The sequence below is a fragment of the Mauremys reevesii genome, linkage group 6 (genome assembly GCF_016161935.1).
Source record: "Mauremys reevesii isolate NIE-2019 linkage group 6, ASM1616193v1, whole genome shotgun sequence".
In the NCBI taxonomy this organism is placed as follows: Eukaryota; Metazoa; Chordata; order Testudines; family Geoemydidae; genus Mauremys; species Mauremys reevesii.
Genome location: NC_052628.1, coordinates 42,825,992 through 42,840,858, shown reverse-complemented (window position 1 = coordinate 42,840,858; position 14,867 = coordinate 42,825,992). Strand labels below are relative to the sequence as shown.

The 14,867-nt window shown below is 40.7% G+C and overlaps 2 protein-coding genes across 14 annotated transcripts in view; one reads left to right on the top strand and one right to left on the bottom strand.

The window, feature by feature from the left end:
- Positions 1 to 14,478, top strand: part of SCAMP1 (secretory carrier membrane protein 1) — a 104,023-nt gene extending 89,545 nt beyond the window's left edge. For 5 of the 6 annotated variants that reach the window (XR_005600936.1, XR_005600935.1, XR_005600937.1 and 2 more), the window contains 2 exons: positions 11,494 to 11,683; positions 13,099 to 14,478. Coding sequence is in view for 1 of the 6 variants with exons in the window: in XM_039545949.1 (XP_039401883.1) it covers positions 11,494 to 11,513 (20 nt within the window). In the remaining 5 variants the exon portion in view is untranslated. Of the gene's footprint in view, positions 1 to 11,493; positions 12,728 to 13,098 lie in introns of those variants that run through there. The other variant, XM_039545949.1, reaches the window with a different exon arrangement.
- The window catches only part of LHFPL2 (LHFPL tetraspan subfamily member 2), a 216,255-nt gene that overhangs the window by 5,376 nt on the left and 196,012 nt on the right, over positions 1 to 14,867 (bottom strand). The window lies entirely within an intron of this gene.

Genomic DNA, 14,867 nt, shown 5'->3' with positions numbered 1-14,867 from the left:
AACTTCCTCTTTTAGGCTGCTGTTTAGCCATGGTGGCATTGTTGTGGTTCTCTTACTGTTTTTTGTTTGTTTTTTTTAATGTGGAGTATACATTGAGTTTCAGCCTCTATTATGGTGGTTTTAGTGTTCATGAGGTTTGAAGGCATTTCACTTTTGTGACTGTTCCTTTTAATTTCCATTTAACTAGCTTCTTCATTTTTGTATAGTTCCACTTTTTGAAGTTAAATACTGTTGTGGTGGGTTTCTTTTTGCATTTTTTCCCCTATGAGAATGTTAAATTTAATTACATTATGGTTGTTATTACTGAGTGGTTCAGCTATATGCACCTTTTGGATCAGATCCTGTGCTTCACTTAGGACTAAATCAGAAATTGCCTCTCCCCTGGTGGGTTCCAGGACTAACTGCTCCAAGAAGCAGTCATTTATCTAGTAATGTCTAGACGTTTTACCTCTGCATCCCATCCTGAGGTGACATGTACCCATATATGTTGGAACTGGGGGTGCTACTGCTATACCCCCTGACTTGAAGTGGTTTCCATCATATACAGGGTTTACAGTTTGGTTCAATGGCTCTCAGCACTCCTGCATGTACCCAGTCATTGTGGAGATAGTTGAACCACCCCCTGTTGTTACTGTTTTTTTCTGCCTTTGTAGCCTCTCTAATCCCCCTAAGCATTTCACCATCACCATACTGGTCAAGTGGTTGGTACTAAATTGCTATTGCTATCCTCTTATTGTTCAAGCATGAAATTTCTGTCCATGGAAATTCTGTGGTACAGCTTGATTCATTTAAGATTTTTACTTTATTTGACTCTATGCTTTCTTTCACATATAGTGAAAGTGTGACATACTCTGTCATTCCTATATATTTTGTATGATGGTATTACTGTGTCCTATTGATTACCCTCATTCCACAAAGTTTCTGTGATGTGTATTATATCAATATCCTCCTTTAATGCAAATTACTCTAAATAGTAAGATGGGTGAACTAGACTTCCAGCATTTGTGTACAAGCATGTGTACATTGTGTCAATATTCAGTTGCTGGCCTTCCTATGTTATATTTAAATAGGATTCTTACATTTGACTGCTCCTGCCTGTACTTTACCAATTTCTCTCCTATCTACTCACTAGGATATAGAGGTTCCTCTTTAATAAACTCATCCCTAAGTGATGTTTCTGCCTGAAGCTTGTGCTCTGCTGTACCGATCAGCTTTCCCTCAGCCTGTAGTTTAAAAAGACTGTAAGGGATTTTTTTTTTAATGTTACATGGTAACAGGCGGGTTCCAGTTTGGTTTAGAGGGAGCCCATGCTTCTTATATAAGCTCCTCCTTTCCCAAAAGGTTCCCCAGTTCCTAGTAAACCTAAAACCCTCCTTCCTATGCCATTATCTGATCCACACATTGAGACCCCCCAGTTCTGTATCTTCCTGGTACTGTGTGTAGAACTGGAACCATTTCAGAGACTGTTACCATAGAGATCCTGGACTTTACTCTTAGCTCACAGCCTAAATTTGGCTTCCAAGACCTCTCTCCGACCTTTCCCTATGTCATTGGTACCTTCACGTACCATAACCACCAGCTCCTCCCCCGCACTCCACATACGTCTGTTTAGATGTCTTGTGAGACCTGCAAACCTTGCACCTGGCAGGCAATGTACCATGTGGTTCTCGTGGTCATCACAAACCCAACTATTTATATTTCTAATAATTGAATCTCCCATTACTAGTATCTGGCTCTTCCTAGTAACTAGGGTTCCCTCCTCAGGAAAGGTTCCTCAATGCAAGAGGATACCAAGACATCAGTTGGTAGGAAGGTCCCAGCTATGGGATTGTTGCCTTCTGTTCCAGCTTGATGCTCTCCTTCCCTGAGACTTTCATCCTCCTTAGCAGCACAGAGGCTATCAGAGTGGGGGTGGGACTGCTCTCTACTGTGTCCATGAAAGTCTTCTCTATGTAGGAGGAGCTGTCTCAATTAGCTTCTCCAGTTCATCCACTCTGGTCTCAAGAGCCTGTACTGTGTCTGAGGACCATGAGCTGCTTGCATTGCATGCATGCATACATGTCACACACTGCATTCAGTGCAATTAATTGGATAGCGCACACTCTGCTGCTGGACTTCTGCCTGCATTATTTTTACTCTTGAAGGATGTGATGGTTTTTGGGGTTTTTGTGTGTGTGTGTGTGGGGGGGGGGGGTTATTGGCCTAAGTTTAGAGTATGTTTGTTAGGTGAAACTGCCTCTCATACTTCCTCCATTTGCTAGGTCCTCTGGTCATTTAAGATTTTTAAATCCCTGCTCTCTCTGAATTAGCCTGCCCCCTTTTGAAGGGATCCAAAAGGGGCTAGAGATCAAAGGATAGAAGGCTAGAGCCTGGTTAGTCAGCTCTTACAATAGCCTAGCTGGCCACTGTGCTCAGCACACAGTCCCCAAAACATACCACACTATAATCTTCAAGCAAGCACATAAATGCTGGGGGGTTGTTTTGTTAACAGCTTGGGTGAAATGGGCAAATCTATTATAGCCAGCACACACTAGATAATCAGCAGGAAGTTTGGTATTTATAATGTAGGGGCTTTTAGAGCTTGTCATATCTTGGCACTAATTGACAAAGGTCAGGATGGCTGATAATTTTTTAAATCGCTTGACAGAAATATTGCACTGTTAAACAATAGCATACCATTTATTTAAATATTTTTGAATGTTTTCAACATTTTCAAATATATTGATTTCAGTTACAACACAGAATAAAGTGTAGTGTTCACTTTATATATGTTTATGATTACAAATATTTGCATTGTAAAAACAGGTGAATTAAAAATACTATCTTAATACAAGTACTGTAGTGCAGTCTTTTTATCATGAAAGTTGAATTTACAAATGTAGAATTATGTACAAAAATGGCATTCAAAAAAATAACAGGGTAAAACTGTAGAGTACAGGTCCACTCAGTCCTAGTTCTTGTTCAGCCAATCGCTCAGACAAACAAGTTTGTTGACATTTGCAGGAGATAATGCTACCTGCTTCTTGTTCACGTCACCTGAAAGTGAGAACGGGTGCTTCTCATGGCACTGTAGCAGCCAGTGTTGCAAGATATTTACAGTGCAGCTCTGCTAAAGATTCATATGTCCTTTCATGCTTCAACCACCATTCCAAAGGACATGCTGATGACAGGCTCTGCTCGATAACAATCCAAAGCAGTGCAGACTGACGCATGTTATTTTCATAATTTGAGTCAGATGCCACCAGCAGAAGGTTGATTTTCTTTTTTGGTGGTTCGGGTTCTGTAGTTTCTGCATCAGTGTGTTGCGTTTTTAAGACTTCTGAAAGTATGGTCCACACTTCATCCCTCTGATTTTGGAAGGCATTTCACATTCTTAAACCTTGGGTTGAGTGCTGTAGCTATCTTTAGAAATCTCACATTGATACCTTCTTTGTGTTTTGTCAGAGCTGCAGCGAAAGTGTTCTTAAAATGAACAACATGTTCTGAGTCATCATCTGAGACTGCTATAACAGGAAATATATGGCAGAATGTGGGTAAAACAGAGCTAGAGACATACAATTCTCTCCTAAGGAGTTAAGTTACAAATGTAATTAGCACTTTTTTTTTTAAATGAGCATCATCAGCATAGAAGCATGTCCTCTGGAATGGTGGCCGAAGCTTGAAGGGGCATACGAATTTTAGCATATCTGGCATGTAAATACCTTGCAATGCCAGCTACAAAAGTTCCATGTGAACGCCTGTTCTCACTTTCTGGTGATATTGTAAATAAGTGGACAACATTATCACCTGTAAATGTAAACAAATTTGTTTGTCTTAGCGACTGGCTGAACAAGAAGTAGGAGTAAGTGGACTTGTAAGCTCTAAAGTTTGGCACTTTTTTGTTTTTGAGTGCTGTTACGTAACAAAAATAGTGCTACATTTGTAAGTTCAATTTTCACAATAAAGAGATTGCACTGCAGTACTTGTATGAGGTGAACTGAAAAATACTATTTCATTTGTTTACAAATATTTGCACTGTAAAAATGATAATCAAAATAATATAAATATGAGTAGGTTACACTTTGTATTGTGTTGTAATTGAAATCAATATATTTGAAAATGTAGAAAAACACTGAAAATATTTAATAAATTTCTATTGGTATTCTATTTAACAGTGCGATTAAAACTGCCATTAATCACTATTTTTGAGTTAATTGCATGAGTTAACTGTGATTAATCTACAGCCCTACTATGAGTTTATTTTCTTTCAAATTACTTCTTGAATTTTGCTTGGCATGGCACTATGAACACCCAGGATGTTTTTGTTCAATTATGTATAGCAAAGATATTAAGAAACTGCACATATCAATAAGATTTTAAATATTACCTGATTTTTTTCTGTACCTCTAACACAATTCTTTTTGGGAAAGGCAAGTTGTAAACAGTGCTATCACTGTCTAAAAGTGAATCCAGAGAAAATTTAGATTTCCACCTGCCTCCAGCATTAATTCATTCCTATATTTCTTCCACCCCTGAAATTTCCACTAAGTTATAAATCACAGCCAGTCTTTGTTTATTCTTCAGTAAATCTTCAGTGCAAGAACAGATGTAAGGTCTAGTCCCTGTCTCATTCAATTCAATTAATATTTTACATTAGATTTTCTTAATTATTGTTGAAAGAAATTCAACCAGCTGTGAAAATTCTCCCTCAGTGAAAATAAACTACAGTTCCCAGGTTTTTAAACCATTGAATACATGACTATAAAATGTCTATAAATGTCAGTTGTATTGCAAAAGAAATTCCTTCACAAAGCATTTCTTAAATAATGATGGGACAGCTATTGCATGAATGAACTGTAAGCTCCATTATTCCTCGGGGTAGTGAAATCTCTGTGAATGATGGCCATTCTTAGTGAAGGGATTGCTTCCCCATTGTATACGCAGTAAGAAACAATGACAAATTTTATGTAGTGCTTCCTGTCTGGTGCCTACGGTACATTGAGTATAAAGTATTGCTTAATCTTAGGCAGATCAGGATAAGCTGTGCTTTCATCGTGCTGAGCCCACCAACCATTTCAGACTAAACACCAACAATTCCCCTCCTTTACTCATCTGCACTTTCCTGTTCCATGTGTAACCAGATGACTAAACAATATTTCTTCTTCTTGTACAACTAATGTGTCACAGTTGCTATGTCTTTTAGTGATCAACAGCAAAAGGTTCACTAATGATGATTTTCATCAAAAAAATCCTTGAATTTTAAAGTGTCTAAGCAGCCAACACCATGTGAGTTTCTAAAACTGCATCAAGAAAATACTTTGGTTATGTGCCCTGGCAAGAGCTTTTAACTACAAATTTGATGTCTAGACCATTCTATACCAATATTTAAATGTACATCTATCTTCACCTACGGGAAGAAGAGCCCCTGAAAATGATAAAATTGTTTCTTAGCATACATTTATCAAAGCTGAAGAATTCCTACCCAAAGCTCATGCTGCTGAAGCTGTTGTACTGTTCTTGTGTATACTCTGCCTGGATTTTATGGAAAGTCAAATATCAATTTGGTCTGTTCCTCTGAGGTTTTAGCCTTAATGTCTCTGCCACTTTCAACATCTTGATCAAAATCAGGTTTAATACACAATGCTACAGTACTTTGCTTTAGTTGATCTCAAATAAATGGCCTAATCCTGAAAGGGGCCGAGCACTCACCTCCCATAGCACCAAGATAACGTTGACTATAACATACAATTAACTGAACTGGGACTGTCTTGGAAAAAATTAGAAAGATCCAGAATATAAACTGTGAAGGGTCAGTTTTCTCTGCTTGCAAAAAACAGGTAAACTGTCATGTCCCAGATTGGTATTACCAATACTAGAGAAAGTAAAAATTCTTAAGGCGTTTTCCCCTGCCAAATCACCTTTCATTCAATTTCAGTAAACATGCAGCATATTATAATAGACATTGCCTCAAGAGTTCCACCACTTCCTTATTATTAGACATATCAATGTTTACCATCATTAACAACTTTAATATTAAACACCTGTTTCCCAATTGTAGGAAAACTTAGTAAATGTTTGTTTATTTTAAATGTAGCTAAGACAAAACAGAGCTCTTTAATGTCACTTGGAGGCACTTCACGCCATATATTACAGCATAAAAAGCTATTGGCCAGCCAAATGGCCTAATAGTTGAACAATGTGGATCAAAGATCTATCTCTGATCTCTCCCAGGTAAGAAGGCTGTAGGGGTAGCAGGTCCTTTTGGTTGTCTGAAGGAGTAGTGGTTAACGATTCTACCGACCTACCCCCTTGACTGCTCCTGCTGGTTAAGAATCCAAGAAAATTGTGACAAAAATACAAAAGGAACAAATATAAGAAACACAGATGAACCAGGAAGAGCCAATAACCCGCTTATTCCTTACTAGACGGGGTGGCTTACTAGTCTAGCATCAGGTTTGAATATTTGGTATCTCTAGAAATAAAATCCTGGCAGGGTCAACAGAGCACCTTGTCCTTCCACGTTAAGTTGAATGGCATGCAATTCAATGCACAGGGTATTTCAGATAAACTTTCACACTAGAAGTCCTGATCCATGTATTGTACCTTATCACTGTAATCAAGTATTACAAAACCAGATGAGAGAGCATGCACAAAAGCAGCCTCAGCATTGCAAAAATATGTGTATGGCCATGCTGACAAAAGCAAAAATACGTATTAACCTCTCCCCCTCCTCCCAGAAATGAACATAGAGTCAGTGCAGGATCAGTTCAGATGCTCATCCAACCCTTCTGATGCCAAAACTAAACCCTACAACCAACAGGCTCTGGCTCCTCTCTACCTGTGTTCTGCTAGGAGAAATGGGGATGGCCAAAGCCTACTACCCTGCAGCATCTGAAAAGGCAAATGGCAGGCCCACTTCCTCCCCTCTAGTGTCCATATGGGGTCGCTTAACCCTCTACTCTACCCATCATCCGAGATCATGTTTTCCCCCTCCTCAACATGTTTTCTTCATCCCTCATAACAGTCCAGACTCCACTAGGGGTGGGAGAAGGAGGATTGCTGATAGCTCCAAGCAACTGATTTTATTCTCTTGCATGGTTGGCTGTTCACTGTGCTGTCTGCTCAGCTTGCTTCCTGCATTTTCTCCTTCCTGCTCAATGACCAAGGGAACCAGGGTGTGCATCTGGAGAATCCAGGCATTCAAAGCACATGCCTTCACTGGCTGCCAGGGAGAGAAGCACTCAACTGCTCACCCCATATAGATGCAGCCAGGACAGCAGCTTCTAACAACCGAGAGGGGAAAAAGCAGTTGCCTGTTAATTACGTTAAGCCTGACAATGTCCATGCCTGGGTATGCCCTGTCTGCTAGTTAATTTAAATATGTTTCTACATTTGGGGGAGGAGAAAAACGGCCTTTTCTTTGGTTATCTCCTATTGCTACTCTTGCAGCTCCCACACAACTGCATTTGCTATGCTCCCTCTGATCTGCATTCTGAGGAATAAGCCCTGGGACATACACTGTGGGCAGCCAGGATGTGGGAGAAAGAGGAAGTACGATGGGGCAGAGAAGCAGGGGGGTTCCATGGAGGGAGACAGGAGAAACAACATGGGGGGTGTTAGTAATGTTCTATACTGGATGGCTGAGAGGTAGGAGCCTTCTTATCACAGCATTGCCAGAGGTTTGTGTTCGTTCCCCTCATCTGACACAATGTACTGCTACTCATGCAGCAGAGCATACTACTGGCCTCTGTATCATGTAAAATTCAGTGGTTTCCATGGTTAAATTTGTGGTCTTTGTCTGAGATACAGATCAATAGACCAACAGAGGCAATCACATGTGAACAAAAAGCAATTGCAGACTAGTCTGTGGCCAGATTGTCAACCAGAAAAATTACTCAGAAAATGGTAAATTCTGATTAAATATTCATTTCCCACACCAGCCTCCACACTGCAGCGTAAGTGCCCTGATGTTTCTTCATAAGATCCCTGTTTGATGGTGAAGGTTCTTTTTCATGCTAATGCTGAACACCCATTTACTGCAATTAGTTTGAAAACAACCATTAAAATATTATCCAATTGCATGATGCTAATAAGGGATAAAGCTCAATGGGTGCCTAGCAGCCCTCAGATCAGGCCTTATGACCCCACTAGTCTTGCATTCAGCAGAGTCAATTATTTTCATACCATTTGATTTTCTATTTTCTTTACTTTCCTGCAGCACTGCCCAGCCCACGTGACTGTTGCCTGTTGCCATCATTTATTATTTATACTGTGGTAGCACCTAGGAGCCCTAGTCACGGACCAGAACCCCACTGTGCTAGGTTCTGTACAATACAAAACAAAAAGAAGGTCCCTGCCTCAAGAGCTTACAGTCTAAGTGTAAGACAAGAGAAAAACAGATGGATACAGTTAGGGACGTACAAGGAAACAATGAGACAGTATTGGTCAACATGACAGGCAGTGATATCAGCATGCCAGTTTCTTTTATAGACCTGATGCAAAAGAATAATTTTAAGGAGGGAATTGCAGGAGGATAATGAGATATATGTGTGGAGGTTTATGAGGAGCTCCTCCCAAGTGTGAGGGGCAGCATGGGAGAAAGCACAATGGTGTCTGAAAATTTAACAAGTAGGCATGAAGGCTGCTATCATGGGCTGATCAGAGGCAGGAGTTGACATATGGATAGTGAGATGGTAGGTAGAGCGGGGACAGGCTGTAATGGCCCTTGAAATCGAACATAAATAGCTTATATAAGTAGCCACTGGCGGGATGCAAAGAGAAGGATGAGATTGTCAAAGTGACAGGTTAGGAAAATGATGTTTGCAGCAGAATTCTGAATGGATATGAATAAGGAAAGATTGTATTTGTCGAGGCCAGAGAAAAAGATGTTGCAGTGACTGAGATGGGTACTTTGTTGAGAGTTTTAGCTGTGTGAATGCATAGGAAAAACTGTATATAAGATGTTACGCAGAAAGAATCAGCAAGGTTCAGGTATAGTATGAATGTGAGGACCTAGAAAGAGGTCTGAGTCAAAGATGATGCCCAGAAAATTGTAGGATGGGAAGGGAAGGCAAGCTCAGGGGAGAGGGAAGGTCACATAATATTTTGTGAGTTTTCTCTTGGAAGAAATTGGCAAGATCCTGTGTGGAGAAAGAAATGAAGATAGAAGCATGGCCGAGACTGAGGAGTGAGTCACAGATCGTGAAAAGGTGGCTGAGATTGAAGACATGGAATTTAATAAAGTTGGAGATGTAGAGTGGCTTAGCTAAGCAGATGATAAAACTGAAGGAGGAAAGGATAAATTTGTATTGGAGGAAGTCAGTCTGGTCAGAGGATCTCCACCAAAGATACTCCATAATGTGAGAGCAGATGCAGCCAGAGTTCCAAGCCTACTAAGCCTGGCTTAGGTCACAAGTCAGTACCTGTGTCAAAACCTATCTGCTGCTACCATGACTCTTCCACCCAAGAGCACTGCCAGCCACAAAATGTAGCTATTTCTATGTAAAGTCATAAATAAAACCCTTCTTTGCTCTCCAAGCTCAGCATATCCCCCTGAGAATGCTCTCCAGCTCTTACATATCTCTAACAAGCCTAGCACCATAGTACCTAGGCACAGGATTTCAATCCACGACTCCTGGTTTTTAGCAGCTTGAGATACATAATAGGGAGTCTCAATAAAAACAGCATTAGCTTTCAAACTAGAAGAGCCCTTTTATTTAAACTCCCTAACAGCAGCCCTGTTTTTAAAAAACTACATGAGTGAAACTTTTTTAGTCAAGTATTTAAACTGAATTTTAAAGCAAATTTTTAAAAAGATGTTCTAAAGGTGAGTCTAGCATACATTTACATCCAGAGAGAATAGCAACAAAAGAAGGCGTCCTAGCACAGGCTCTCTTGGTTTGTTCTCTAAATCTGCCCTCTCTGGATAGACTAAACTGTTCTAACCCTGAAATTTTGGAATTTGGCTTCAATTAAATTTGAAGCCAAATTTAAGTCTGCATTATACAGATTTATGAGCAAACTCAATAAATAAGATTAAAGCATTTAAATATTTGTTAGTCATAGAAGAACAAAGCTCATATTTTAGTTGTATAATTTTATGGCAGCATAATCAAATCAAGCAACAGTGATCTCCACTCCTTCACACCAAGACTGACCTGGCTACAAGATTGAGTAAATATTAATGATGATTAAAAAAAAAAATCAGCTACTTACCCTTATCCTAGTGTATTTGTATACCCCCAGTCTCCAAGATACAGAGCACAGCATGTAATTCTGGAATGTAAAAACTTACTCCCATTCTGAAGCTGAGTTTCCCCTGAAAAAGCCTTTTGTGTTCTTGTGATAATTTATAGCTTCAAGTTAACATCCAAAGTGCCTCTGCTCACGTAGGTTTGCAAGAAGAAATGTGTCTGTCTCAGTTACTATTTCATACCATATTTTTAATCCCCTTGTTTAAAAAACTGTATACGAATTTTCTTTCCTCAAATTTCTTTTTTGTTATTATTTGCCAACTTCGAGTCACGCTCCCGTTGAGATGTCATAAACCAGAGAAGAGGATTATGAGGGAAGGCTACATACTACAATCCATTCAGCAAGATGACTACAAACAAAACTAGAAAGCTCAAAGCTACAATACACTCTCGCACCACGGCCAGGAAACCTGTGCATATACAATGAGAGCTCTGATTTAAGACTCTTTGATATAAGTCTATTTCAACAAAGAGTACTGCCTTAAAGTTAATTGAGGAATATTACCCACTCTGCCTAAATAACACTTGCTTATCAGACTCAAAATCTCTGGCTTCCAAAAGAAGCCTTAAAAAGTGGAAAAGGCCACTTCACTATTTAGATTGCTTCTACTCAGAAAATATACTGTAGTCTAACATCATGTAAACATCAACCCTTCTATATTTGGATGATGTAAAAGCAAACACTCTACCCCACCTCAGAACACAAAAACAAAAAACCTTAGGTTGCTGCATAAAATTATCAGTATCCACAGAGCAAAATTTATTTTTGTGAAAATGAATCTCTTGAAAGAGACAGCAATGCTTTGCACATTAGTATTCCGCCTCCCCCCTTCTCCTTTGGTTATGATGTTTTTTTGTCCTGAAGACACAGAAACTGTGATAAACTTGTTACTCAGGGTTTTGATACAGTTCAGTAGGGGAAATGCAGGCTTTCATTGTGGAAAAACAGCAATTTGATTAACAAACTTCAGCACTAATTTGTCACAGTGTGTGCTTGTCAGCATTTGGGGTAAGATCTGAGCTGCAGCAGAACAGCCGCTTTTTTTTTTTGGTGACGTAAAGCAGATCCCCTGGCCTGACCTTGCAAAACAACCCCTTAGGAATGTAGTTACCCTGCTGTTTATTTGGATAAGTGGAGGCGCACTATTTAGGTCTGACAGAGTCTCCCATGCAGCTGCTGTTGTGCTATATTAAACACAGTGTATATTAACAAAGCCAATTTCCATTGCAAATCCTGAAACTATCTTCTCATTCCCTAAAGAAATCGTGAAAAATCTCTGAACTTGAGGAAACAGGAAATTAACCAGATGTGATCAATGAGGTGGCAATGTAGCAAGTTCCCAAGGAACAGAGATACACTACTGCATTATTTAAAAAGAGGAGGAAGAAAAAAAGGGTCAGACTGTGTGAGGGGATCATTCTCCCATAAAAGCATGGGGGAATTTATGCAGGTAGGTTCCATCAGCACTAATGGTATTGACTGCATTCATCCCCTGCATACCGATGGGAGATTAGATTAGACCTCTAGCCCCAAAGGCATTTAACCAACTAGAAAAAGTAAACTTGCCTCCATTACTCAATGTCACACTTCCATTCTGTCAAAACATAAATGGCAAACATCTGGATGATCTTCTATCTAGAATACATGCACAAAGCAGCCATCTCAATTTAGCCCTAAGAGACCAGGCATGGGGACTTCTTTTTCACAGACACATGGGGTTTTCCAACACAAACAATGCCTGTGAAGGACTCCACCAACCTGCAATTAACAAGTTCTTCTGCTCCTGCTAATCACTCAGGTACTGAGCAGTCAACTGACAAGGAATTTGCAGTATAGCCTCCTCTAGACAATACTTCCTCAATTATAATTTATAAATGATCCACTTATATTTTAAGCTGATTATATCAAACTGTGTGGGTTCTGAGATTGGTGAACTCAGTCACAGAAATCCAAATCTGAGAGGAAAAAGGTGGGGAATTACTGGACAAAACCTTACAGTATTCCAAGCCCTGAATGAGGATACTTAACAAGAAGAAACATAAGCTAAATTACCTGGAACACTGTGAAATAACCAGTCCCTCAGACTTTTGTGCACAGCAGATCTCTCTGAATTCAGAGAGAAAACTAGGCTGTAAGAAGGATCCTGCTATTGTTTGTATTTTAATTCTGTTCCAAATCCAGACTAAGACTTTTGTGTAGACAGACCATTGCAGCATTTTCTCTGAAGGGTTCCACCATGTTCCATCAGGCAATTAAAGGGGCTTGGAAAATGGTGTTTCCCTCTGAAAATGTTGTAACTGTTACTGTTACCCACAGCCCCTATATTTATTGTAACTGACAGAAATTAGAGGGGAGAAATTATTCCCACTCCCACCCCGCAATCATAGGCGCTGACAGGGCTAGAGCACCCATGGGGAAAAATTGGTGGGTGCTCTGCATCCACCGACAGCCAAGCTCCCCTCCCCACCCCATCCCACCCCACCTCCTTTCCGCCCGCTTCTCTTCCTATCTCCCAGTGCTTGCCGCTGCAAAACAGCTGTTTTGTGGGGTAACAAGCTCCGGGAGGTGGGGGGAGGAGCAGGAACACAGCGCACTCAGGGGAGGAGGCGGGGCTTGGGCAGGGATTTGGAGAAGGGGTTGGAATGGGGGCAGGGAGGGGGCGGAGTTGGGGTGGGGACTTTGGGGAAGGGGTTGGAATGGGGGTGGGGCAAGGGTGGAGTCAGGCGGGCCAGGGGCAGATGGGGATCAAGCACCCACTGGCACCAGCAGAAGTCGGCGCCTATGCCCCAAATGCATTTGTGTAACTGACACCACTTTGCATATAGTCAGTGTCACTATTTTGTTCCTGGTGCATACATTCTCCAGGTCTGCAGGAAGGTGTTCACCGGTAACAGCAGCAGCAGAATTGAAACAAAGTAGACAGACAGCAAGAAGCAGGTAGGTGTGTGGACACTGGACAATGAGAAAGGGGAGAGTATGAGGAGCCCCCGGCCTGAACACCTTTGGTGACGTTAATCACCAAAAGACCCTTCTAAACATAAAATAGGGAAATAAAAAAACGATAATTTCAAAGACTCAGTCAATGTAAAAATCCCACATTGACAGTGTCCATTTAAATCATAAAACTGAACTCAGGCTTACAAAGGCAGAGTGGAGACAGGAGACTTAGGAAACAGGACTGTTGAAGTGGAAGCTGCTATGCAAAATGCTACTCAGCAGATTGCTCAGCCTGCTTGAGTGATAGGAAGGAGACCCACTAATTAATTCCAGACTAGTGGAGCCACATGCAGATACAAATACATCTGGAACAGCTTCCACCTGACACAAGAGATTGAAATGTTTAAAATGGTGGCCAGGCCAATTCTCAAAACTGCTTAGACTGTGTTTCCAAAATACCTTTAAAAAGTCCTTACTCCTATGTGACTATCAGAAGAAAAATGAATTCCTTCACAGTTCCCTTCTTCAAAACAGACTGACCAAGAGAATAAACTCTCTTAACTTTCAGTCCTAACAAGCTAATCCTTTTGTTCATGAAGGCTACCCCTTAATTGTGAATAGGGCAAGTTTTTCTTTATTTAGAACCAAATCTGTGTAAGCTCTCTAATCATTCAAAACAGAAATAGGATGGCAGGAGGGGGACAGATGCGGAAATGGTGTTGGGACTACAGGGGTGTGTGTGAGAGATGGAAGAGAAGGCTAATAACCAGGATACTATGTATTACTATGGGAGTGAAATATGCACTGCCACTACTAAACGAAACTAAAGTAAATCAGAGTGCTTGTAACCCTTCATGTGGGTTCTTTTGACAGAATGACAGCAAGGCAGGTGCTGCCTGCATGGCTTTGGCTACTGGTACAATGTAACTCTCTTCTCTGTCACACTTGTTGGGTGGACTGCAACCCATTCTTTTAACAATAAAGGTGTGCATAAGGCATAAGCACCCACTCTCTATCACCTTCTAACACTGTGGTTAGACTCCCTGTTAGTTGAGGGGAAGAAAATTGGAAGCAAACTAATGATAAAAAAAAAAGACCCAACCCCTCTCACGGGTTGCAGAAGTAATTGGATGTGTGGACCAGCCTTGCTGTGCTTCAGAATGGTTCAGTGAGAGTGGTAGCCCTGCTGGTAGAGTCAAGATTAAACATCACATCCATGAAAACTGAAGCGTTTGCAAGATTTCATCAATACAAAAAAATGTATTAAGTGCTATGTACGACTTGGGCGCTGTATAAATAATAATTAAATACTCCTACCACTACTACTAATTTCCCCTCATTCATTCCAACCCTTCTCATGGGAGTGGAACCCTAAGGATTTAAACTTTCTCTTGCTTCACAAGTTCCTCTTGAGATCCTGACAACATAGGTACCTTACCCTCCTTCCCATGGAGAACCTGCTGGGATGTCTTTGAAGCTATCAACTCAGTTCCTTAATTAGTAGGAGCTGTTGCTACTGAACAACTCAAAGCATTCCAGCTTTTCTCTTCATAAGCTGAATATGCTCCCCCTCCCCGCCCCCAGACTTTCCAGCCCATGGCAACACAGGAAGGAATACAAGGTGAGGATTGTGACCCACATCTCCTGCACAACAGTGTAGACACAAACACTAATCTAGCCACCAGTCTCAATTTTAG